The sequence below is a fragment of the Nipponia nippon genome, unplaced genomic scaffold (assembly GCF_047370975.1).
Source record: "Nipponia nippon isolate SJK-2023a ecotype South Korea unplaced genomic scaffold, ASM4737097v1 scaffold_6, whole genome shotgun sequence".
Taxonomy (NCBI): Eukaryota; Metazoa; Chordata; class Aves; order Pelecaniformes; family Threskiornithidae; genus Nipponia; species Nipponia nippon.
The window spans coordinates 44719551-44747180 of NW_028262380.1; the positions used below are offsets into that span (position 1 = coordinate 44719551).

The 27630-nt window shown below is 38.4% G+C and overlaps 1 protein-coding gene across 2 annotated transcripts in view; it reads left to right on the forward strand.

Moving 5' to 3' along the window:
* Positions 1–25348, forward strand: part of MARCHF1 (membrane associated ring-CH-type finger 1) — a 256014-nt gene extending 230666 nt beyond the window's left edge. For both annotated transcript variants that reach the window (XM_087736363.1, XM_087736364.1), the window contains 3 exons: positions 534–714; positions 18484–18631; positions 22803–25348. In XM_087736363.1, coding sequence (XP_087592489.1) covers positions 534–714; positions 18484–18631; positions 22803–23104 — 631 coding nt within the window. In that variant the 3' untranslated portion in view covers positions 23105–25348. The remainder of the gene's footprint in view (positions 1–533; positions 715–18483; positions 18632–22802) is intronic.
* The last annotated feature ends 2282 nt before the right edge of the window (positions 25349–27630 follow it).

Genomic DNA, 27630 nt, shown 5'->3' on the forward strand with positions numbered 1-27630 from the left:
ACCTGCCTCCTAAAAAGTGTGTGCATGTGTGTATACGCTGTGCCATACACATTACTACTCCGGAGTACTCCAAACTGTTCTCTAATCCTTTTAACTGTGTAACTCCAAAGACGTATCCTAGGAACTTTTTGTACTTTTCATACTGGATATTTTCAGCTTGGAGTTAGATTCTGCTAACTTTGAGTATTTTATTGGCACTACTTACAGACCAAGAACTATTCAGCTCTTAGAAAGAGCACTGGTATTTGTCTGAAAGGTTTTGCCATGCATAAAAAGGAAAAACAGTGTTATTTCTCTTGATTCACCTTCAGACCACATAGCAAATTCAAAGAGAAATAACTAAGTGAAGGGAAATTACTAAGTGGCAGAAGGGAACAAGGAATATGTCCCTGGGCCTCAATCTGAAAGGTCATATATACTCGGTGTCTTATGAATGTCAAGTCTGAAAACAAAAAAGCGGTGTAAATAAGCCAGTGCCTTTGCATTGCTGGTTGGCAAGTTCCCTCACTAGCTCTTGCTGTCCTTCCTGTCAGGATCTGTCACTGTGAGGGAGATGATGAAAGTCCCCTCATCACACCATGTCGCTGCACAGGGACCCTGCGCTTTGTTCATCAGGCCTGCCTGCACCAGTGGATTAAGAGCTCAGACACGCGCTGTTGTGAACTCTGCAAGTACGACTTTATAATGGAGACCAAGCTCAAACCTCTTCGGAAGGTATGGTGCTTTTGAATTTAATTACGCTCAAGTGTCAAATGGCCAGAACAGCTGTGCAATATACTGGCACAATTAAAGAAACATCTGCCTATCCAAAATGGCTTTGTATTTGCTGTTGTTAAATCAGTCCCAGTGATTTTATTTCTACATTTAAGTTAGTTAATTTACAACAGCAGAGGATTTTGACTAAAGACTGTCTTTCACCACACATGCAGTATAAATGCACAAATAACAGGGTTTTGTATTTAGAATTTTTATCTTCAGCTTTTTGTTATTGGCTGATCTGCTTATTTTTAAGCCACAAAGAAACCTTACTCATTGTGTTTTCCTCCTGAATAACGCAGGCCCGTTCACCCAGTAATTTTTATATTGAGCCCATAACTTCTGGTTGAGAATGGTGCTTATACCAATGTGGAGACAGCAATTACAAAGAAGTAACACAGTCAATCAATTTAGCTGCATCTGTTCTAACCGTTACATTTGTGGGCAAATTAATCACTCCTACGTTAAGATTAGTTAATGGAATCTAAACTACAGGGCGACCTTGCATCCTGAAAGTCAAATGTATGTTATCTGCACTCATCTGTTTTCCAGGATAAATCAATTTAATGGTACATGGGTTGTCAGTATAGGGAAGGTGAAGGGTTTGTTAAACATATGTGGATTTTGTTTTCTTTGGAGTGAATAATTTCTCCTCTGATTTTTCTCTAAAAATGCTCTCGTCGTCTTTGGGTTTTGTTGCATCTTTGAAGTTTGGGTCAATCTAGAACAGGGCAAGTTTTAATTTAAAACAAATTTCAATGTGAGAGCCCTTGAAAAACATGTAGAAACTATTAGCTTATAAACCAGCATATGCATATGTGGTAGTGTTTTGATAGCAAAAGACATTTTGGTTTTGTCAGCTTTGCACAGGTGGCAGTTCAGAGAAAGAAGAGCAAATGAAATTCCTTCTCATTTCGCATCCAGAGAAATTATCTAGTAAGTCCCTGATGATAAACTACTTCTGAAGGGAGAATTGGGATTGATTTGACAAGCAAAGCTTGTGATAGGAAAGGACACAGTTCTCAAGTGCCAGGTAGATCTTGCCAGGAAGACTGGAAATTGAAACAGCTGTAAATAAAAAACTGATGCCTAAAATCTTAATTATATTGACTTAGTTTTTAGTAATTGCAGATAAATTTTAGCTACTGTGACAGAAAGGAGATAATTGTATAAAATATCCTGCCTGTAGCACACCTTTTGGTTTTTTTTTCTGTATATGTGTTTCTATTTTCAACACAAATTGCTTTAACCTTCCATCTAACAAATACACTTGCAAGAGCCACTCTTCCTAAGAGACTATACAGATACCAGTATTTTTAACAAAAGCCTCTTCCTGATTGTGTTAGATAATAGAGTGTCTTTAAAGAACTGGAAATAAAATTTATAGCATCTGAGGAGAAAAGGAGTGAAAAATGTGCATGCCTGTTGATATCAGAAGTAGGCAGTTTTAACTGTGTGTGTTTCATCATTGCTGCCCCCCCTGCCCCCCATTAATTGAAAGAAATTAATGGAATACTGACAGCTTTAGAGTGGTAATGTAATTCCTGCAAGTCTGACACTTCTTAGTTGAATTATTACCACCTTATTCATCTTATCATTAGTTCTCAGGTGAGGCTTTGATTTCCGACATAGCCAAGATGAGCCTCTTCTTTCAGACAGGATATTTTTGTTTCTGCTCAAAGCCGTAGTCAAATGTAGTTTATCTGCCTGACAGTAAATGCTGGCAGCATTATTCCCTTCAAATGCGTTGCTAACAAATATTTTTCTGTATAGTATGGACCCAGCATCTAATTACAGATCCTTTCTTATAATTTACACCCATTTCAGAAGCCAAAACTTGGAAATGTTTTTCAAAGTTTCCAGAGTTTTCAAGTTAAAACCAGTTATCTTTTTTGCATTTATAGCATTGAACTGTGACATCCTTCATATGTTATATTAAACTAAATATATCATGCCTAATAAGGCACAAATTTATGAAACACTAAATGGTTTATAAGAAGCCGTTTTGTAAACCAAGAATTTTGAGAGCTGTAGCAAAGACAAGGTAAGGGAGGAGTGAGTGATCATCAAGAGACCTGCCAGGTAGGTACAGCTGACTGGTAACTTTTCACCCAGCTGTCTTTTATAAAAATCACTGAAAGTGCTGTTTTGTCAAAACCTATGTATTTTGCAAAAGTGGAAAGTTCCAATGAAACACTGATAGATTTCTTGCAAGCTTTTACGGAGCCCAGAACCTCAACTGTGGGGCATTCCCTAGGAGTCCAGGTTTTCAAAAGACAGCATGAAGGCTGGTTACCAGAGATCAAAGTGTTGTGGGACAGACAGCTCAGAAAGCTGAAGCTCTCCACAATCCTGTCTCCTTGTTGCAGAATCTGAAAATCACTACAGAGACTCTAGGACTTCTAGACCTTCTTGAGAGCTTTCGGTTTTGCTAAGGCTTGGCTATGTACTAGACCCTGAGAGCCTTCAGTCTGCAACACTAAGTGCAGCCTGGCAGCAGTGAGTTAGAATTTCCCAAATCTCTTAAGGATGGAAAATGAGGAATTCTCTGGTCGTAATGGCAGGGACACTATGAGCAGTGGTAGTTATATCTGAAAACAATGCAATTCTTGTCAGCTTTGCCATATGCTGAGTGGAAACAGCAAAATTGACAAAAAACTGATTTATTTTGCTAATAAACTTTGAGGAATTCTGAAAACAGATTTCATTTCAGTGTTTCCTAAAGAAAAGACCACAGATTCAGTTCCAACAAGAGTACCTATTCATTTCCATAAGAAACTCATTTTATTAAAAAACCTGGAAATTTCCCCTAACATGAAAGTTTCTGGCCAGCTCCAGAAGATGGCATTTCCATTGCCATTAGATCTGGATTTGAAGTAGCATTCTACAAGTGAAAGAGTCACATCTCTCAACCAGTTTTGATTTATAATCTCTACCTTAGCCATGATATGAGATTCTGTAGTCTGATTCTTCACTGCGCATTGCTTCATTATGATGAATTTTATCATAATACCTTTGTAACATTCCAACCACTGGTCTCCTGAAGGGAAAAATTACAGACCACAGAACTTAATTACAGGTATCTATACTTTCGGTTTTGCAGTATCACAAAAGCGGAATTTAAATATAAAACAAACTATTTGACTCAACTGGTAAATTACTATCTTTATTCATGCCTCAGCCTTTCATGCACCCTCAGTGTTTCCTAACAGTTTTTTTATCAAGGTCTAGGGTTTTATAGCAAAATCATGTTTGAATATTGTGTCATACAGCTGTTAGCACACATAAGTGACAATGTGCAGCATACTAAGTTAACATAAATCAAGATAGCTCTATTAAAACAATAGGCTTGTGCCAATATGCAACAGTTATTTAATTACAGAATCCCTGAAAGCACCAAACATCAAATAAAACTTAGTTTAATCTTTTTAGTGAGTCTTTGCATTGAAGTAATCCTTTTAAGCATTGATCAACAGGCATTGCAAGTGTTTCATATATTTGAGCATGACTAATTACTTGACTAAATATAAGTTTAGAGATTAAATATTAAGCATTGCTTAGTGTGTCTGTTTTATTTCTTGTGGTCTCTGTTATGTCTGTCTATGGTTGTAAATAATACGGTTGCATTTGTAGCTTTACCTTTCAGCATTTGCAATTCATAATGCAGAATTTCTCATTTGTAAAGTGACTTTATTTATCATGGAAGGAATTAGAAAGTGGCAAGAAGCTTGTGGGAGTCCCTTATTGAGCTCTCTCAGGTAATAGCTTCATCCTGAGAAAATCACTCCTTCTTTAAAAAGGATGTAATCCTGGTAAAGTAGCACCTGGATTTCATATCTCTGGAATTTGGTGTTTGAAGCGTAGTAGAAACAGGAACTGAACAAAAATACTGTGAGTATGAAATGGATTAAGGTGTCAAATTAAAAGGTGCTTAAAATGCAGAAATATCTTCAAATGGAGATTTCTCCGCAATGTCTTGCTATACTTCAAAATACTTTTCATATTTAAATTTTGCTGTCCATTTAAGACATCTGGTATCTGATGAGATGTTCTACTTTGATGCATTATCCCAACAGATTATTCTGTGGTGTCAGATATGTCTATTTTCTCTCCTGATTTTGTTTTATCTTTGAAATGATTTACAAATAATATCTTATTTATGTGAGGCATAAGCAATATTGCACATTGTTACCATGTAGTTATCTTGGTCATTAAGGAAGAGTGAGTTGATTTTTTTTTTAGAAAAGCATTATGTACCAGTTGAGGTTGATTTTCTTTCTGATTGAAAGGGTATCTGAATTTCTCCCTTTTAAAAATAGAGGATCAGGAGTGTTCTTTCAGAACAGAGTGATAAGTTTCTGTTAAACTAAACAGAAGCAAAGCCAGTCTTAATATACTGATAAGGAAAGAAACTTGATCTTCTTGTTTATTTTGAATGCATACCTATATCTTCTAAGTGTTTATTCCTCTTGTATCCTGTGTTTGTTTATATACTGATAAATAGCACTTCTAAATCTGATATGAGGTGCATCTGTCTGAGTTTTACACCCTTGAACTCTGTGGAACTTCTCCTGTACCCAGCTACTGTCATTAGAGGAGAAGGAGGGAATGCTGTCTCTCAGCTGGGTATCATTTATTTTATAAATAACCAGATTGTAATAAGAGTGATAAAATGTTCATGCCAGCTTTAACTCTCATACAGGATTCAAAGGTTTAAGTCCCAGTTGGAGATACGTGGTTCACGACTGCCCAGAGGAGGGTATTTAGGTCCTGGAGAGAAGTCATGGAACCGGCTAACTCAAATTTCCATACGAAGCAAAACACAGTTCAGGCGTATCAGCCTCTTTGTGGTCAGATTAGTGATTAACTGGTTAAATCAGTTTGGGGAAGATTTCAACTGTTTGGCATGATGCTGATTTAACTATTGGATCAAAAGTAAATATTTAGTTTTACTATGGTAGGTTAAAGATACTCTGCAACAAGAGCATTGGATCAGTAGAAGCTGTGTAACCAATTAAGATGTAGGGTTTGAGCCAACAGACAACTTGTGGGTAACGCCCGGCTGTAAGGCAGAAAAATCAGCAATTCCACAGGCTCCTTAAAAAAAAAAAAAGTGAATCACCTATGGAAGCAACAGAAGACAATCAGAATGCTGCTTTGGGAGCTATGATAGACAAAAGGAAAGTCTAAAATGAATCTTTAAGTCCCATTTCTCTCCCAGACTTAACGTTTCACTCTGGAGCATGGACACATCTGCTTCTGCTCCTCCTATTGGAGTTAAAACTGCATAGGGTGCCTTTTTTTACAAAACAGTCATCACCTGCACTGCTCTAAATCCAGTTGTTAGAGCTCTTAGGTAATATGTGAGAGCACCAGATTCAGCTCCCTTCTTTGTGCTCAATGCAGTCCTATAAAAAGAGTAAATCTTAAAAAGTATGACTGCCTGGAGGAATTCATTCATAACTGGATGCTTTGTGGATAAATCGTTTTTTGATAAAATCTGGTAGCATGCACGATAAATTCAATGACAGCAAAACATGTTAAGGGTGTTGATTTATTTTTGGCTCAATGCTAGCTGGATAATTCATATTTACATTCCTTATTTAAGAATACGGTGATCACTGCCAAAAGTGATATAGCCTGCAGAGACATCTTTGTGAAATCCTGCTATGAAATCAAAAGTGGTCGCCATTAGAAACCACTTCTGCTGCCAGAGTAGACTCTCAGAACCAGAAGAGACCTGCACAGTCTCCCAGGAAAAAAAAGAAACTTTGAGCACTCATTACTGTATCGCTTGCTGTTTACTTCTTATTGCCCTGTGCTGTGAAGTATGAACCGTCTGGCTTTTTCATCAGTTTTCTAATAAGACTCATGATAAGAAGTGATAGCTGATATTGCATAGGTCAGGTAACATTGACTTGCTGTGGGATTAGTTCCCTTTTAACCCAATTTGGTGAATACTTTGCAGTCCTTAACATAGGAGAAGATCCTACACTTCCTTTTGATTTCTGGTGCAGCGGCACGGCGTTGTCAAGGCAACCTGCCCGGTGTTTTCTTTCTTCCAGTAAACTGTCTCAAAACATCACTAGCCTCAAATCATTTTGTGTAATATGTGGGGTCAGACGCTTCACCAGTATGCACAAAGGCACAAAGCTATTACTTTCTTATTGGCTATCATGTCATTATAGTGAATAACTTTGTGCTCAAGGGTCGATGTGTATATGAAAGCTTTTAAAGTAAAAATAATTCTATAGCATTTATATCCTATTGTGATGCCTCCAGGATGCAAGGGACTACTTTGTTCAGACAGTTGTATTCCTAATTCTTGAGAGAGAGCAATAGAGCATTACTGCTAATTTATCTGTATATAGATAGCGTGCTGTAGTTTGCAGAGTAATGTGTCTTGCTTTTTGTGCCATAACAAGAATAATCGATCTTAGCTTTCTTGTAATGCTAGAATTTGGGTTAGCTTTCCATCTCTATATTTCTTTCTCTTCCATTCAACACAGCTTTTATTCACACAACTGTTCCAGTTCTCATGGGCTTCTGATGAGAAATTCTGACCTCTTGTGCCTCATACCTTGAAACCATCATAACATACCCGTAGGCTTGCAAAAAGCCGTCTTACTAAGATGCTTTGCTGGGACACCCCCATGTGCAGCATCCTTCCTGGAGGCAGAACAAGATGTTTTTATTGTCATTGCTTTGAACTTGCATTCTTTTAAGAAGCAAACAAAAAACCTTATACCAGAAAATGAAATGAAGACTGTTTCCTCTTCTAATTAGCTGCTTGTAACCAAATTTGCTACTTCTGCTGCTCCGTAGCATTTACAAAAGCAAAGGGAATTCAGGAGATTGTCCAGCGCTGAGTATCACTGGTGTTACGCACTATTGCACAGAACCATGAGCATGAGCTCTGGGAGGTACAAATCCTTCTGTGCTTTCTGAGGCTGAAATGAACAGTTTGGTTTGAGCTGTTATACAGATGCAACTTGCATCAAAAGGTTTTACTTCCATTTTATGTAGAGGGTCCTACCCCATCCTGCAGTTCATCAGCCCGTCACTTATTTTTTAAGAACTTGGAGTCTCTTCATTTTTTATTTCATCCCTTTCAGTGTTCTGTTTTACAGCTTCGCCTCATCAATAGTTAGAACAGAGGAGGTGCTGGGTAGCTGAAGCATTGAAAATAATTAAGAGAATCTCTTGATACTGGGTTTAAAACTAAAGAAAATGTAAATGGAGTGGTGCCCTGACACAAAATGGATACCTAGTAATATAAAATTTAAAGAGCATAATCAACCCAAGCATTGACCTAAACCAGTCATTGTTATTCATGGACTTTTGTAAAAATGCCATTTTTACTGTTTAATTTTGAAGCTAGGGATTTTACCAACTCTAATGGGAGTGGGCTGCTATTCATGATCTGGTTAATGTATGTATTAATCTCTCACATAACTAACACATACAAGTTTACAGTGGTTATTTGCCTCAAATTTATTTTGCCTGGGATCTACTGATGTGAAAATGATCTGAACTGAGTTTTAGTTCACAGGCTGATGCTTGCTTGTTGGTGGAACACATGCAAAAAAATGGCTTATCCTGAACATAGTGATGTTCTCTTGAACATAGCAATACGGTACTTGATCTAAATTATGATCAAATGGGATAATTACCAGTTTATTCAATCTATGTTATGATTTTTAGTGTTAATTTAATTTTATTTTATTCCTGTAGCATTTTATTAAAATTACTTGGAAAAAAAGAAACTTTTCCTGCAGGAATTACTCAGATCTTTATTAATCTGCTCCAATTTGTATGTGGCAAAATCAGAATGTATGACATTTGTTGGACGTCTTTCAGAAGGAATAGCTTCCCTCAGCTCCTTGCCAGAGCACTAGGCTGTAGTTTTGTGTTAATTACTGTAGCCTTTCCTCAGCACGAATGTCCTCCATTTCATTTTTGTTTAATTGCATCAAAAGAGTCTCTCTTGTGGGAAAATTAAAAGACAGAGAAGGTAACTGTAGCTATTCATTGGGAAATCGGTATTCTTGCTGAAGTCATATTTATAGATAATGAATCATGTCATCTCCTTTTTTTAATCTTGGTTATGTGGCAATTCAGACATATGCGTATATACTGTATATATAGTTGCAAAAATAAGATACGTCTAGATATGTTTAAACAACAATGTATTTAAAAATATCATGGGTTTGGTATACAAGAACATTTAAACCAAACCACATCTGTGTGAGGATTCGAACTGATTTGGCTAAGGGAAGCTCAGAAGTCGAGTTACATTTTCTATACAATGTAGGTCGGTTGCTCTTACAACTTCAGGAAGACAATAATGATCATCATATAAAAAGAATTAGTGTTCAGGTTCACTTGTACTATTAATTTACTGAGTGATGGGGTGGGGGGAGAACTGGTAAGAGCATCTTTGATCTATAAAAGTGAAGGATAGAAAATGAGATAAAAAGACACGCAAGATGTTCTTGAGGTTCATCCAGCAGTACCAAATGGCTACTCTTCGTTCAGTGACTTTCAGATATGGCTGCTTTCCATTTCCAGTCAACTGTACTCCTTTTCTCGCAAGACTCCTTAGCATGTGAAGGTACCGTTGTACCCTTCCGTCCTCTGCTTCCTGCTATACTTCTCTCCATTCCTGTTACGACACGGGATGCTGAAGGGCCTTGGGCTGTAGCGATGTAATACACGCTTCTGTAGGCCAGGTTGCACAGCAAGTTCTCCAGGTAAATGGCTTTAGGTTTTTATTCTGCAAGATACAAATTAGAACTCTAAGGAATTTTACATATTGGAAGGAGTGTTTAAATTACTAATGTATCAAATGGGAGAAACGAGGACATGATCAGCAAACAAAAAAGACCAAGCACATTTAGTATGAGGCAGTAATGAGAATTTTCCTGCTTGCCCTGGTCTAAGAGAAGGCAAGCTTAAGTGAAAAATATTTTCTAGGTGAAAGGTGCAATAACTGATATTCTGTTGGAACTCTTGGAGAAGACTATGTACAACATTTATAACTACAGCTAAATAAACAGAAAGTATATTTGTTGATTTAGCTTTTCAGGTGTCACCAGTTTTATTTCATCAGCTCTAATTTCTAAATGTGTGCTTCAGGTTACTTCTCAGCAGGCTAGACAATTTGATATTGAGGAAATTAAGCAGTGTGATGAATACTGAAAAGAAGGTGATTCAAGTAAAGACTCTCTAACAAAACTGTGATCATATATTATAACTATGTCTTAGGTGCCTAAGGGAACAGTTCTTTAGAGAAATTTCATTTTAACTGCACAGGACTGAAGAAAGTGGAGAGGCGTACAAGACTAGGTAATGGGATGCTGATCTCCAGCATGTTGCTATATCCACCTTTCTCTCTAATTTCTCTCCTTTTCCTATTTCTACCATGCTATCCCAGCCTTCTGTCCACATCCATCACACTATTTAAGACCAAAATACACTCAGATGTGCAAAGGGAGCCCATACTACTTGGTGTTTGAAGACGGAGGCTCTGGCATAGACTGTCGGGAGATGGTTTGCTATGGCTGCTGCAGTAGAGGAAGGACTTATGGTTGCTTTGACCACAGCACAATCCATCTCAAAACCAGCACTGAGCGTGTGTCATGGCTGCTTTTGTGTTGCCCGTAAAGTACATACCACAAAATGCAGCACCCCCACCTGCTTCAGTTGGAAAATGAAATCTCAGCTTAACTGGCCTTGCAGCAAAATTATAAACTGTGCTTTGTGGTATGGTAATTTGATTGATTCTTTTTTTTAGGTTTTTTTTTTGTGTCTAAGTTATTGTTGTTTGAGAGCTGGACTATGATTTAAAGGCATTTGCTACATAGTGAGTGAAGGAAAATGTCATGCCTTCAATTAGGTGTGCTGCTCTTTTGGAAAGACAGAGTAGACAGAGGCAGGAGACAAGTAGCTGCAAAGAGAATAAAAGTAACACACAAACTAGATTCTTTTGATAGATAGAATGATTGTAGAAATACTGTAGGGAGAGCAGGTAACAGTAGCATCTGCGTCTGTTCTTGACTAACTGTGATAAAAGTTAGTGGAAACAGAGATTCTACCCCTTTTTTCCTTGCCTCTTTGTGGGTTGCCCACATGTAGCTTGTTTTTTGATTTTTCAGTAATAAAGGCATATGCCCAGGCACCTAAAGTAAGTCTGTTCTAGTGTTCTAGATGTGTGCCTCTTGTTCTTAGTACCAGACATTCCCCATAATTTTGCATTATGGTGATAGTTCACTCCTGACCAGTGGTTTAATGTTTCACCTGCAGTTTATCTGTCAGGATTCTGTTTTTAGATAAAGTAGCTGAAGTGTACTGTGCTAGGAGATAATGATCCTTTTCTTAAATAGCTTACAAGGCAAGAAAAGAAACAGCAATTGTAAAAGAGAAGCTCATGATAGTACTGGAGGCTGATCATGTAGACCTCTGTTGAACGAAGAATTAGTTAATGTTTCAGCATTCAAAGAGAATGCTTAGAAAGTAAACACTTTGTAGAATACTTTTACATTCTATATATTGATGTAAAATAATTTCTAGCAGATGGGAGCTAGGAAGAACCTCCCAATATGGAGAGATTATGCTATAATTACTTGCCACGGGGTTTCTTGCACATTTTTCTGAAGCATCTAGTTTGGCCTCTGTCCGAGACACAGCATTGGATGAGAGGGACATGAGGTCTGGCTATTCCTGTATTTCCAAAGCACAGCAATTTTTTGTTTAGTGTGTGTTGGGATGATTAGGATGCAGGTACTGAAGTTCTTCTAGTCGGTAAATTACAAGTATTCTCAATAGTACTTCCAGACTGCAAGAACAGCTACTTCATTTCAGAAATTATCTTCTCAAATTACTTAATACCCCTATTTTACACTTTTTAAGGGTCTGCTAATTGATGACATACACAGCTAAAAATTGCATAAGTTTGTGAAGAGTGCATGTTGATTATATCACTCAAGTCCAGCTCTTTTAACTGTCACTTAAAAAAGAAATACAGCACTGTCTTGATTTTGATAAAATTGAATTATTAGTTCTTTGCAGATGATAATCTTAAGGTGTTTATCAAAGTGGGATTTTTCATTATGTAGTTCTTTTATTACTCTAAGCATGCACATCACACACAGAAGTGAATTAAAATGTGTTTGTCTTTAGAAATGCACCCATTTCTGGTTCAGTTTTAAACTTTTAATAGGTCTTTCAAGTACACCACAGACATTCATTTGAATTCCAACCAGGCTTGTTTAGTGTCACCTAGGGACAGAAATAGATTTTAAGTAAACTTCAGACAGGTTTGCTGGAGAAGGATTTGTACCAGCTCACCTAATGAGCTAACTAGATCGAGGTAAGGTTGTGCATAGATATAGCCGTATGATGCACCCTACGACATGGGATTTTTAAAATTTATTTCATTTTTCTGTTCAGTGGCTAATGTAGCAGGGCTTTAATTCCGGTCTTCTACTCTTGATCCTGACACGAGTTTCTTCTCTGGGATGTATCTTTTGACAAAAGGCAAGGACAAATACGTTTTCTGTGTTTTCTGTGAACTTGCTCAGTTATTCCTCTCTGAATGTGCTCTGGATGTGTTTGGGGAAAAAAACGCAGAGGAGGTGTTTTCATGACCCAAACCCTTCTCTTTTCAGCCATCAGACCTGGCTCATTCTGTTGGACTGTATGAGGAGCACTTCTTGTCTTGGAGCAGGATGCAGTGAGGCATGCCTTGTCCTTCTTTAAGATGCAGTCCCTCAGGCACATGTTGTTTAGATGGCACAGAGTGGCCCAAAATGCTTTTATTCAAATTACAAGGTTTGAAGTCTCTTCTCTCATCAACACTTGAAATCTGCACAAGGCTATTTTGTTCTCCTGACATGTGTGGAGTCCTGTTGTCCTTTATTACTATTATTTCTTCCTCCTCCACCCACTGCACAAATTCCATTCCTGCAAACTACCGTTGCAGATGCTTTGCACCAGCTGGTAGGCTGATAGTAGTGAATGGTTTACTGTGGAGCCTGAGCCAATTAGTCCTGCAACAAGTGACCAGAAAACCCTCCCTAAACCACAGAAAATAAATAACTCTGAGCTACATGTTCAGACTACTGACATATCTCCGCTGCTTGGCTCACTTCATCGTACACTGCTCCAGTTCTTAAGAGCTTTTTTCAAAAGTGCTGTCTAGATCCTTCAGGCCTGGTTTGAGATAAATGTTTTTCTGTGTATTCTTAGTCTGCGTGCAGAGTGCAGTTTCTACAACAGCCCCTAGAAAATAATTTTAGCCTTCATTTTGCAGGCACGATTATTTCAAGATAGAAGTTGGCTTAAAGTCTTTCTTTGGATTGTAGAAAGAATTCAGAAAATGTTGCACAATGACTTTAGCTCTATGAGAGCCAAAGGAAGCCTTTCCAGCTGTGGGTGCTGTTTACATTACATTCATTGTCATTTTTTTGCTAAATGATGGATAGGGAGAAAAATATCAGAACAGGAAAAATATTTAATATTAGCAATGTCACGCCCGTACCAGATTCCCCTGTCAGGCCTCCTTAGACACAATTTTTAAAAATAGGCTTCCTGAAAATACCCAGGAGTTAAAAGTCCAAGCATTCATAGCATGTTGCAAAGCAGCCCATTAACTTCACCTTCAATTTGGCATCCTCAGTGATGAGCCCCTGCAGGAAAGAGACCTTCGGTTGTAAAGGTGTGAATCTGCAAACCTGCAGTAGATATGGAGTTGCTTCAGGAAATCTATGCAGACAAAATTTTGTGGCCAATGTGACAGAAGATTACCACTAGCAGGAGGCAACATGCAGACACAAAATGGCGGGTGGGGTAGGCAGATGGTAGATGTACAATCTGAAGGTGGGGGAAAAGGAACACAAGCAGCAAAGTTTGCAGAGTGCAGTTCTGTGGCGTGGTAACAGCTTTTATGTGAGCAGCGTGAAGCTTTTGATTCTGCATTGGGCCTTCATGAAACCACTTTGCACAAAACTGTATGGGAGGGAATTAAAATTGCAGATTTACTTCTGTCTCTAAGAAGAGAAGTTGTATTGGGATCTCTAGGATATGAAGCAGCATCCCCACATCCGCAGACAATCTGTTTTCAGAGGACATTAAAAATAGCCATATTTCTTTGTTGCATATTGATTAACCAAGCTTTTATTAGAAGCGACAAGCAGGGAGGCAATTTGGGTCCTTTAAAATAAATATCAGGGATTTTCTCAGACTGTGTTACAGGAAAGGGAAGTGGTTGGCTGCATATGACTTAGATGTTCCCTGCGAGTAGCTATTAATTTTTTTTCCTTTTTTACAATTTTTTTTCTTTCCCCAGAAGACTGATGACTACATTTTGTAATTGCAAGAGTGGGTTATGAAATCAGTAACCGTTCCCTTTAAGTTTCAGAGCGAGATAGATAGTCTCAAAACCAAAACACGAGATAGAAACCTAGAACAGGGTACAGTTTTACAGCTGCCACTTTCAAGATTATGACAAACTTTTCTGGCAGTAAAGCATAGGAATTCAGGCTGAGGTGCACGTCGTGTTTTAGAAGTAGCTGTAAGTAGTAGTTGGGGTGGAAGGAGTGTTTCTGATCACATTTACAGTCCAGCTTCTTTCCTTTGACAGTTCATTCTGGCTTCTTGGTAGGAACCTCTGAAGCAGGTAGACAGTCTCCTACCACCCTCCAGTGGTTTGCAGAGCACAGTGCAATTCTAATGTTCAGAAAGCTTAATCAGAAACTAAAAAGGGGGCTGGGGATATTTCAAACTTTCTTCTCGGGATACGTATTGTTGCATTGTGGATTTGTTTGGTGACTTGTGTAAAAGGTCGTGTGGTTTTTAGATGTTACGTAGTGTTTTAGCACACCTGTTCTGTGGAGCATAATGATAATTCACGCGATTGCTTACATTTGCAGGACATGAAGCCATCTGCATCTGTGATGATTTCCAGTCTCTGTGTGTATTGCTGCCAGGATTAAGGAGTCTGTGGGTGGTGACAATCAGATGTACAACAGTGAAGGGGTGCTTCGGAGGAGGCTGGGCAAAAACTACAGTGTTTGTCTATCAATTTAGTGACTCAGTAATTTGCAAGTCATTATAAATATCTCCTTTGGCTGTTACAGTCTTCCATTTCTTTCTTTCCTTCCAGTCTTTAGAGCACCTTAGGAGTATTAACATATAAGTTTCCAAGGAAAATTGCATCTGGGCACTTTTGTGTTATTTTTCTGTTCTCGGAGACATCTGGTATTCTATCTGTGGCATGTCACAGTGTCATCAACCTGATGGTTGTACATTTTTGTAGATCACTGATGAAGATAATAAGACGTGATGCAATTTATTTTTATCTTGCCATCATAAATGTAAAGAGCCATGAGAACTGCAGAAGCTTCAAAATACAGCAGGGGTGAATTTATCAGTGGTTAAGGAGGCATTAATGCGCTGTGTGACATAGTAGCACCTGCCAAACTTACCCACCCAACTTTAGGCTATATTGAGTCCTGGACTATAAAGTACAAGTAAAAGGGGCTGATGCTTTCACTGCTCAATATATTGTTGTCTCATAGCCTTTGCTATGGATTTTCAAGCAATTTTTATTTCACATAACTGTGCTTTTATCCAAGCAAGTCTGTGCAAACATTAACAGTTAAATTTTCGATTTAAGCTTATTGCAAAAATCCTGAAATAGTGAATTGCACTTTTCTGCTCCAGGGAAACTGAAATTGCTGTCTTATGCACTACTATCACTCATCTAGTAGAGAGTGACAGTAGTCACATAGCACTCTCTCTTCAGCTAAGCTAAAATACGTGAGTAGGACAGGAAAATTAGCTTAGCTACCACAGGGATCACCAAGAGGAGAGCACAAAGTTTAATTGGATTTCCCCTTCTGAGCTCAGCCCATCATGACTGGAGTTGAGGGGAGGACTGGGGAGAAGCTAGGGCAGGGCAAAACAGAAGCACAGCTTTGGGAGACACTAAGAGCTGTAAAATGCTCCCAAGTACTCTGATCCGCCTGCATCTGCCCGTGTGAGCAAGGACTCTCTCCTTGGTCCTTGTTCCTTTCTTGCGTCCCAACTGGGAGTACAAGGTGCTCTGCAGTCTTCCAGTTCCATAACCACCCATGCCCCTCTCCTGGTCTCCTGCCAGCCAGCTTATTTCTGGTGTGGTAATGCGCGTGTGGACAGAATAAACACGCAGGCATGCTGTTTTGCGGGAGAAGAAAAGGGGCCAGAGAGAGGAAGCGGAGTCCAGTAGGCCTTGCCTTGCTTTCTGGCTGGTTTTGATCACAAGACATTAGCAAAAAAAGGCCTGCTTCAGCGCACTTCTGGTAGCTCCCTCTCCTGACATACCTTTCTTGTACATCTCAGCAGAAGTTTGTGAGCTTGTTCCTTTATTTACTTATCCTGCCTGTTGGTCATTCGTTTCTATCTTTTTTCCCTATCTACAAAATGTTTACATTTAGAGTAATGGGACCAGCATTCTTTGACTTTAAAATTCCATATGAAAAAGCTTTATTTGACTGGGCATTCAGCTCAACACTCTTAAGGCTTTTGTGTATGCTAGAGAGAGTAAAATGGCTGTAATGAGACTGCAGGTATACATGACAATGAAAATTTAGCACAGAGTCTTCTCTCCAGTAGACCAAAAAGTGTAGCATCAGAGTTGATGACAGAAAATTTCTGTTTAAGAACACAATTCATTCTTATTTATGTTCAGTGTTGATCACTCACAAAGCATCTACAGGTAAGTGAAGGGTTAAGGTAAAATCCTTTCTTCCGTCTGGACAAAGACAACTTTTTCTTTGGAAAGAAAGCCTGTTGCAAGGCTTGAATTGAATTTTCACTGCAAAAAGGATGAAAGTCTCCAGGTCCGATGCTGTGTAACCTGGTGACTGTAATGATATAAGACTGTGATGATAATGCCACAGCCTGTCTGGTCTGACTGCTGAATACTGCCTATGTGAACTACAATGAATGGTTCTGGGTTTTTGTTTTATTACTTTTTTTTAGTCTCCCATTTTTCCAGACTGCCATACAAAACCCACCAAGCTTAGTTTTCACTCCTAAGTAGATGTATCAGAAACTGAAATGAGGTATCAGCTGGCAAATAAACTGCTAGCTCTGCCTTTTTGTATATTACTGAGGAAATATTTCAGTTCTTCTAAACAGTTATTTAAGCCTTATGTTCGTAAAATTCTGGCAAGGGCTAGAAAATGCTCCAGAGACTGTGTTTTGAGGCAACAGCTCTGAAACGCGTGAGCTTTAACTGCCATTAAAGAATGAAATTTGTTTGGCCTGGTACGTACTGCTCTAAAACTAATGGCAGGAAGAAGCGTTTCCGAGAGTTAGCCCTCTTGGTGACATCGCATTGACATTCCTCAGCTTTTACTGCAGTTTGCGCCTTTGAAATGTCACCAGACAGCAAACAGTGTTCAGACTAGAAGAATGGCTGTATTGGTTCAGGGTAAAGTCTAAGCATCTAGCTTAGGTGCCATCTCCAACACTAGCCATAAGCAATTTAGGGAAATTTGTTATTTCCCAAAACCAAACCAAAACAAAATTAAAAACCCAGGCAGCCAAAAAAAAAAAAAAAACACCAAAAAACCAAAAACACAACAGGGAAAACAAACCCAAAGTAAATTCATACCACTTGAGTGCTCTGAAGCGGCCAGGGTTTTTGATCCAGCCTTAGCACCTGGAAACTGGTAGGAGCCGCAGCCCCGGTGTACTAAAGGTCTGTGTAAGCAGAGGAGCAGCTTTGCTGTGCCGGCGGTCAGAGCTGTGGCACGGATGCTGAAGCACCGTTCAGAATTGCCTTGGCACGACTGCAGAGAGGTGGCACTCTTGTATTGTGGTTTGTGCTCGTTGCATTCATCAGGCACTAGCGACTCCAAGATTATTCATCGGAATTGAGGTGTTTTGCTTGTAAATGTCATATTCTTTCATCTGTTTCCAAAGGCAAGCATTTTAGAAGAGAAGGGGTTTAGTTTAAAGAAGTGCTGAAAAAAATGATGTCTTCAACAAGCGAGATTAAAAAAAAAAATCGCCTCAAGGGTTGCATTGTTCAAATGGAGAGAATAGCCTATTTCATCTTAAAATAGCCTTAACTTAAGCTAGGATTTAGTGCCATAATTCACAAACGTGCCTGGAAGATCCTTCTTGCATTACTGATGCTGTTTGACTGCTATCATGTACAATCATTTCCATGTAATCATCTTTTCAAGTTTATTGAATTTAATCCTCAATGCAGTTGCATTTCTTATGCCTTTATTTTATGGGAAGACTGTCCCACAGCTGTGTTCCTCTAATTTTAAGCAACTGAGAATAGCTGAGAATAGTTTAAGTATTACAAGCTAATGTTTGTGGGTTGTCTGCTCATTGCCAGAAGTGTGCATCAGGTAAAGTTAAAATAAATACCCAGCTTTTTACCTGTCTATTAATATGTTATGGCTGTACTGCAATTACTTTAGATGTCATTCTCAAGCAGAGAGAAAGAGAACAGAACTCTTCATTCCTCTGAATCTGTGAAAATGAGATCTTAATGAATTTTATGGTGACAACACACATACTATTATAGTGTGCATTATCAAAATAAAAGGATTTGTTAATTTTATTACTGTTTGGTTTTTTGGTAGAAAGAGCCAGAATGGCCTAATCAGTTTATTGTAAAATTTTACAAGTCTGATTTTTTGTTACTTTTTTTTTTAATTACAGTGGGAGAAACTACAGATGACAACAAGTGAGAGGAGGAAAATAGTTTGTTCGGTCACATTCCATGTAATTGCAATTACCTGTGTTGTTTGGTCATTGTATGTTTTAATTGATAGAACCGCTGAGGAAATTAAACAAGGCAATGATAATGGTAAGTATCTTTTACCCTCTTCAGTCTTGTTGATAATGCAATGGATGGCTTTGAAAGGCAGCTATGTAACCAGTCACATTCTCTTCTTAAATAACAGCTCGCTGATACATGGCTACATCAAATGCTTTAATGCAGAAGTAATGAATGCCTCAGTGTTAAAAGCTTATGTTATGCCCCTGCAGAGAGACCTCTACTTAGTGTAATCATTACAACAGCTTAACTAGCCTGCTGGTTCTTCCTCGGTTAATCTCCCATTATCTAGATATTTCTAAAGGTCAGACAAAAAGATGAGTCAAATTCAAACAGCTCAGTGCAAGTTCAGGTCATAAAATAGCAATTTATTTACATTACCCACTTGAACCTCGATATCCTGTAGAACACGATGGAGCCCTTTCATCAACAAGCTTCCTAATACGAACATCCAAGAGGCCATGTTGAAGTTGTGTTCGTCCTTCATGTGGGACTTAAGTAGCATGGAAAGCCATTCCTACGTCCTTTTGAATAGAATTTCCATGTTGCAGTTGTGTTTGTTGTGAGGGTGGTCAAACACTGGAAGAGAGAGGTCGTGGAGTCTCCAGCTGTGGAAACAGTGAAAACCCAACTGGACATGTGTAACAAAATGCATGTTTAACATAAGTAGGTTTCTTTTGGGGTGATACTTATCGTATGTGGAAACTATATTCCAAACTGATCTACTGTTTCCCATTTCAAATCTAAGTCTATTTGGTCTTAAATTTAGTCTTAAATATGAGCATGATGATGAAGAGGATAAAAAGGGTTTGAATTTTGATCTGAATTGACTTTAAGCACAGTAGAGGGACAAAGGTCTCTAGCTTTGTGCAATACTCGAGTTAACATTGAAAACAAAACAGGCAGAGCTTTGTGCCTTGCTAGTTAGATAAATATTTGATGATACTCCTGATGCTTGCCTTTCTTGCCTATGAGAGGAAAATATGTAACAAGCCTCAGTAAGTCACAGATGAATGTATACTGCAAAGTCTTGTTTTGCATTCTTTCTGAATGGGTAACTCTGTTTTTCATCTCAAAAAACTGGCCCTGAGGACAGGACTAGGAATGGCTTTGAACTTCTATTTATGAGTACAACTACATCACCCCAGTCATTAAAAAGGGGAAAGGTATTTCTGTGGATTAGCTGAATTTACACAGCAAAACAGACAACATTATTTTTTGTTGTTATATAGGATGCGTAAGAATCACAGTAATTAATCCTGGTAGGCTCAAAAAGTATTTATGATTTGTATAGAATTCAGTGTTTGCCAAATGTAATGGATGATTCTCCACACTAAAAAATGGACAAAGAGATGCCTTGGAGCTGCTTACAGCATGCAAAAATAAGTGTTTGTGAAGAGAACTCTTTTGCCCCAAAATTTGCTGGGGGGGGGGGGCAGACTTTTACAAAATCAAAGGTGTATTTCGGGGGGGGGGGGGGAGACATATATGTAGTTCGCTTTTCTCTCCATTATCTCTGTTTAAATGGGAAATGCTGGGAAAAAGACAGTGAACACCAGAGGAAAAACACTTCATAAACATATTTTGAGGAGGAGAAAAACTGAAAGCCCTGAATAATACTAGTACTGTTTGTTAATATTGTGTAAGTTTAAAAATCCCTTTTTTAAATGTATCCCTCAAAATATTTAGGTTTTTTTTTTTTTCTCCTTACAAAAGCATATGATGCAAATAAATAAAAGTGTAAACCTCTTAATTGGTAAACCTGTCACTGGTCTATAGAAAGGATAAATTAAAATATATTTTAAATATTCTAGAGCTTATATGGCACCAGCGGTAGGGAATCAAGTTTCACATAAATTTGCTCTGCATGAAAAAACAGGTCTAGGCTTAGCTGAGCTTTGTCTCTCCTAATAAAGCTCAAGTGTGGGAAAATATGGCAATCCTGGAATGTACTGAAAGGTACAAAATTCACTGTGCCATACTAGTTTAGCAAAAAATGATGTTTCCTGTGTTACCGTGGAAGAAGCAGCAGCACATCTTTACTGCTAAGAGGTGGGAGAAACTCTGAAGGAAAGCTGAGCCATTTATTCAGCCTCTTTCTTCTGAGCTCAGTGCTCCAGCTGTGACTTGCTGCTTCTAAGTGTTGTTACTCACTGATGGGTCTTAGTCAGATGCAAACCATACTGTTTCCATAATTAAGAACAAGAAAGAGACAGTGATTTTTAAAAACAGTTATTAAAGGGGGGAAAAAAAGAAAAAACACATCACTGGATATGATACCTTAGCAAAGTATTCTTTGTTACTTTCTTTTGTCCCAGGAACAGGGGATTGAAGAAAGGCATGACAAATATTTTGTGAACAAATTTAACAAATATGAAAAGATTTGTCCCTGGCAAGTTCAACTAACCAGAGTAATAGTGGTTAGGGAGATACAAAGTGATTTACCCGGTCTTTGTATGCTTTCATTTTGCTGCAAATTAAAACAAAATAATTGGCTAGCACCATCACTTAATACATTGTTACCATTTCTAAGTACTACTAAAGAGTTGCCATGAGAGGGGAAACTACAGCTATGATGTGGAACATTTTGTGTGCTTTTTCAATAATTAACATTCTTTTGGTCTCTATTTGTTTAGTTAATTAAAAGCCCAGCTCCTATGTGTTTAACAGGAAATGGGATACTTAGATTCACGAGACTCACACAGCTGGCTGAAAGTAAAGACTTGCTTTTGAGGAGTCCAGGTTACCAGCTCTAGGAGTCGAGGCTTCCTCACTGATGCTCTTCTGCTGAGTCCCAAAGGAACGCAGATTGCTCTCCTGCCTGTGGCAAAAATTTCTTCCCTGTGTAAAACTTGGGTAAAACTCACAAATATCACCACGTTGTTGTGATTTATCACCAGTGGTTGAATACAGCATCTGCAAGGCACTACACTCAGTGAGCAAAACGTTATTCAAAGAGCTTCCATATAGGACCAACAAGCCTATTCAGTTTGTTCAGACTGACAGCTTAAGCACTGATACAGAGGTCTGACTCTTGTATATAGCATTTAATCTTTAAATGTGATGAGGCAATGTGTAATAGGAAGGCTGGTAGCTGTTCCTTTATGTTAGGCTACTGAATGGTTGAAAAAAGCAGATGCAGTGGTATGAATTAACGAGGAGAAGGCTGTTCTTAATACAATATTAATTCATTCTGTTAAAATCTTAAGACCATGTTGAGGCCAAAGCAAATCATTTTAACATTATTCATATCATAATCAAGTTCAAATGCTCTCATCTCTAGCTTTCTTGTGTTAGCAGCCGTATATTTTTCTGTAAATATCAATGTGATTGATCAATGCAATAAGAAAAGTAAGAACAGACACACCAAAAACTGTAAAGTTACTTTTTTAGTACATAGGAATATAAGTTCTGCTTTTTGATATAGGTGTGTTCGGGGGGGTTGCACAGACAGCAGGAAAAAGAGGCCAATGAAGGCAGTGATGCAGGAGATAAGAGCCCTTTCCACTAGCTTTTTTTGCTATACCCTGGCTTCAGGATGAAGCTAGAACCAGGTAATAATATTGCAAATGTTGGTGTTCCAGGTACTGTAAGCAGTGTCATGCTTGCCCAGGGGAAGTGGCTGAGTCCCCATCCCTGGAGGTATTTAAAAGACGGGTAGACATGGTGCTTGAGGACATGGTTTAGTGGTGGACTTGGTAGTGATGGTTAGCGGTTGGACTCGATGATCTTAAGGGTCTTTTCCAACCTTAACGATTCTATGATTCTAGCACACTTAAAAAAAAACAGTTGTTGTTGTTGATGTGCATAATATTTCTAGGTATCTAGTTACCTCAGTTTTGGTACTTGTATTTTTGCTTAAGTAAGCTACTGAATATGGGGCTATTATTGAAGAACAGTAAAATGTTTTGGGTTTGACTGTATCAAGCATTACGCTTCCTTGGTGAGAGCGGCCTTGCATTTCTTACTTGACCAAACTGGGGTGAAGTCAGTTAAAAGTGGGAGGCAGATGTAGTTTCTTGGCTGCCCTATGGGATAGGAAACGGCTGCTGTTTTCTGCTTGAGCCCCAGCTGCCCCAATAGCACGTACACACCTAGGAACTCTCAGCAAGCGCCTTCCTTTCAACATATTTTACTGAAACTCAATACTTGATATTCAATGTATAACAATGGTAATAAATATAAACATTTTATTTTAAAGGTGTCCTTGAATGGCCATTTTGGACAAAACTCGTTGTGGTGGCCATTGGATTCACGGGGGGCCTGGTCTTCATGTACGTGCAGTGTAAGGTTTATGTTCAGCTGTGGCGCAGGTTGAAAGCCTACAACAGAGTGATCTTTGTTCAGAACTGCCCAGACACCGCCAAAAAACTGGAGGAGAAGAACTCTTCGTGCACTCAGAGCTCGGACGTGAAGGACGCAGTGGTGGTGCCAGTAGCACAGACAGGTACAAACTCTCAGCTGGCAGCTGAAGAAACGACATCTGCAGTCATGCCAGTTTGACAGAAGCAGCATTGTTTCTTCCTTGCAGAATAAGGTGTAGTGTTTTCTACACTACGGATGCTAAAAGAGAGTAGAAATGACTGTGCATTTTTCTCAGTTAAAAAAAAACAAAAAACCACACAAAAACCAAAACCCTACAAGGAAAATGGATCCAGCAAAGCAACTTGTTACTGTATGGGATGTGGCCGTTCGTGAAGTAGCTTCTCAACTAGTCAGCAAGTGTAGTGAAAGTGGAAGTGTAGAAAGTGCAATAGAGAACAGGCTTAACAGACAATGCCAAACCGATGTGACAAAAGTACTTTTTTTTTTTTTTTTAAATTGGATGGCCGGGAAAGTAGAAACAGACCTGATATAATCATTTTGTTTACAGAAAACAAAAACCTTTCCTCTGTTTACTACTAAAAGTTGTATTTGCTATTCATCTTCTTAAAGATACACTTCAAAAGGGTACCAATCAAGTTATATGCATTAACTGAATCGAAGTATAAAGAGCTGTATCACAGTACTCACTCTCTAAGCCTCATATGGTAACACACATTCCTGTGACTGCACCGGAGCCTGAATGTTTGGGCAGCTGCGTCAACTAAGGATATTTGAAACATTTGAAGGGTAGCGTTGTTTTTAAATATGTCTGAATTTTTAAAAGTAAGCAATTCCAGTCAGTGTAAACTCATGTCTCCATAAGCTACAGGTATTTTTTTGAGCATAGCTGTCAGCAAAATAAGTACAGGAAGGAGAGAATGTGTAGATACGTATTTAGAAGAGCAGCTCAGCTGTTTATTTTACTTTGTAAGGGTGAATTAGACATAAACTGGATACATAAAGTTTTGAGGTAGAACTATAAATGAAAAAAATGCAGTTTACTGCAGAATCACAAAAAAGTAAATTGCATATTTTTCAAAGGTCTGAAAAAGGATGACACGTAGGGAAGATGGAAGCCATTTTTGGTTTTATTTTTGGATTCATGATACAGAAAGGTAGACATAAGAGAATATACCTACATATCTTAAGAGAACATTAGTTTTTATCTCCTTTTTCTGAAAAGTTAGTTTTTATCTTCCTGACTGAAAAAATAAATCAATGGTTTCCCTCTGTACAGGTAAACTTGAGGTGTTAGAGATTCAACAGTTCAGTTGTTACCTTTGTGTTTTGAGCATTCTCATATAAAAATGAAGTGTGAATAGCATTAAAGGGTGCAATAGATAGATGAATGTGGATATAATACTGTGTCCAACAGGGTGAATTATATGTAAAGAACCAATTTTGTGATTCACTTCTCATACCTGTGATGTCTACCATCAGGACCCAACAGCAAGTATTGACTTGGAGTAGTTACGTACTGGTGTGGACAAGTCTGGGGCCTGAATGTAATGTATATGTTAAAAAAAAAAAAGTTAAAAGTTCTTTTTAGATCTTGTGTTTAGGTAAAGGAAGAAGAGCGAACAAGCAAATGAAGAACCAGAGTAGGTCCATTCAAAGGGGGAAATCTGCCACAATTACAAGTGAACTAGACTTCTACAGAAGCCTTGCAGTTTCAATGGTAAATTTCCTCTTTACAGACTCAAATATCTACAATTAAACAACAGAATCATCCCATTCTTGCAAATATCCAGTGTGCTGGGCCTAAGGTGTATTGGAGTTTATACATCAGGCATTCCTTTGTGAATGTGTTTACTGGCTTAAGGCTCAGGGAAGCAGCAGTATTAGCAAGAAATGTCTTTTATCAGACCATTATGTTCTTTTGTATTGGAATTGCTCATGTAATTTGTCTGTGATTAAGTGGTTGTCATCTGCCTAGACAGGACACAAAATCTTGGTGCTTGAACAGGCCCTAAATACATATTAATATTAGCTCTAAGTTACTCCAGGTGATTTGGATTAATGTTTTAAGTTTTTTCACATAATGACATGCACTTTTCATAGAAAATAACTTTCCAATTATAGAATTGAGAATTGGAATTGTAGCAGCTTCTCATTTGAAATGGCATACAAGAGTAACAAAATCATTGCTCTGTTTATTGTGGAAGAGACTTCAGAAGGTCTTCAGAAAACGATGACAGTACTAAGGAATGCCTCATAACTGCACGTGTTTAAGATAGTCTGCAAAGGCATGGTTTTCAAAAAGTGTAAATCTACTTGCTAAAAAGTAAATCTCATGATATTTGAAGTTAGACACTTAAAATTACTAGCTGCATCTAAATGTTTGGAATGATGTTTACAATAAAACCTGATGAATTGTAGCAAAATTGACTGACAAGGAACATTATTATGGAAGATAATTAAGAGCTTTCCGAAATAATCAGAAAGTTTCCTACTAAGTGACAGTAACCCTGCTTCTTCATCCAACTTGTTCTTTCACCTGCTGTAGCATCATGATGCCACTGAAAGTACTTTATCATCATCTCCCCTATTTTGACAGTTTACTGGAGACTAATTCACATATTAGTTTTTCTCTTGAACAAGTATAAAATTCAACTCAAAGAAAAAAATACCTGAGGCTTCTGAAAGCAGATTTACAGCATCCAGCAAGATTACTGTACCTTTTTAAAAATACATTGACGAGTCAGCAACAGAACAGACAACTTACTTGCAAAATTTTATACTAACGATTTCACCTTCAAAACACTATTTTGGCACTCATCTCAACTACACGTGCAACTGAGCTTACAGTTAGTTAGTTAGATACAAGAATGGAGAAAGACTTCAGCTGTAATTCCTCCTCTCCCTTTGAAATACTAACTTGGACAGCAGGAAAAGGAGCAAAATGGGACAGTGTCTGCTGAGACAGACCGTGAGACAAGTCAGCAGCAAGAGAGATTACAGCAGGCCTGAAGCAGTCTTTAACTTTTTAAAGCATTACAGTATTAGCCCGTGCATCCCTTTCTCTTCTTAGGTGCAGTGATATTCTACAGCTTTCAGGGTTTTCATGCAGGGTTGGTGTTTGTTTCTGAAGCAGGGTGGTTCCTGTTGAAGAGGGCAAGGAGCCATTCACACCAACATGCCTTGGGTACGGGTCTGCAAGACCGAGGAAGGTGCACGAATACAGACACTAGACAGCTGCTCATCAACAAATGCTTTTTTATTCCCACAAAAGGCACGGTTTTCTGTATTAATTTAATGACCACAGGATCCTATCCTGCAAAAACAGTATACTGAAACTAAGTTTTAAGATACATTCTAAGACTTTTTAATGAAAATGATATATTGTCCTGGTTTCAGCTGGGATAGAGGTTGTTTTTTTTTTCCCTAGTAGCTGGTATAGTGCTGTGTTTTGGATTTAGGATGAGAATAATGTTGGTAACACACTGATGTGTTAGTTGTTGCTAAGTAGTGCTTACGCTAGTCAAGGACTTTTCAGCTTCCCATGCCCTGCCAGTGAGAAGCTGGGAGAGGGCACAGCCAGGACAGCTGACCCAAACGCGTATCATACGGTATGATATTCCATACCATATGACGTCATGTTCAGTATATAAACTGGGGGGGAGTTGGCCGGGGGGGGGGCAAACCGCTGCTCAGGAACTGGCTGGGCATCGGTCAGCAGGAGGTGAGCAATTGCATTGTGCATCACTTACTTTGTATATTCTTTTATCATTATTATTATTATTATTATTATTATTATTTCTACCCCTTCCTTTTCTGTCCTATTAAACTGCCTTTATCTCAACTCATGAATTTTACTTTTTTTTTTTTCTTTTTTTCCCCCGATTCTCTCCCCCACCCCACTGAGGGGAGGGGAGTGAGCCAACAGCTGTGTGGTGGTTAGCTGCCTGCCCGGTTAAACCACAACAGTCCTTTTTGGCACCCAATGTGGGGCCTGAAGGGTTTGAGATAACGACACATCTGACCAGAGCATGTTGAAAGAAACTTGTGATAAGGAGTCATTATATTAGTTTAACAGTCGCCAGGTTAAACCATAACACATATCAAATAAAGAAAGATCTGTATCAAACTGCCTGGGCAGCCACAGTGCATCTCAAGCAGACAGACAGACAGGGGAATTTGGCCTGGCTAAACCCACAAGGGCAGAGCCTTGCTCTGAGCTGCCACTATGGAGAAGAGCTGCATCTGCATTCTTGTTTAAGCAAGTGGTAATGAAGGTAGGTAGAAGCAAGCTGGCATCAGATCAGATCTTGAATTTTAAACAAGACACTCTTAACCTGTGAACACGCACATTTCTTTTCCTGTTTTAAGTTAAATGCATTATGAAGTTTATTTCAAACTGGCATAAACATAACACTTTTGACTATCACTAGCATTACGAAGATTCTCAACTAGTCCAATTGTGCCATTCACACACTGCTGTATCTGAAAGCAGTGTTTATTTTTGTTGTGTAGAACAAAACAGTAATTCCCCATCACCAGAAGAAACCATTTATAACTAACTTCTAATAATGTAACAAAACTTATTCTATGATGAAAATATTTTACTGTGTATAATATTTGGAACTATGAGTTTGTGGTACTTGTTTAACTCCCTCTCTTTTGCAAAAGAAAAACTGTATGTTCTTGTGGGTGAATGTGTACTG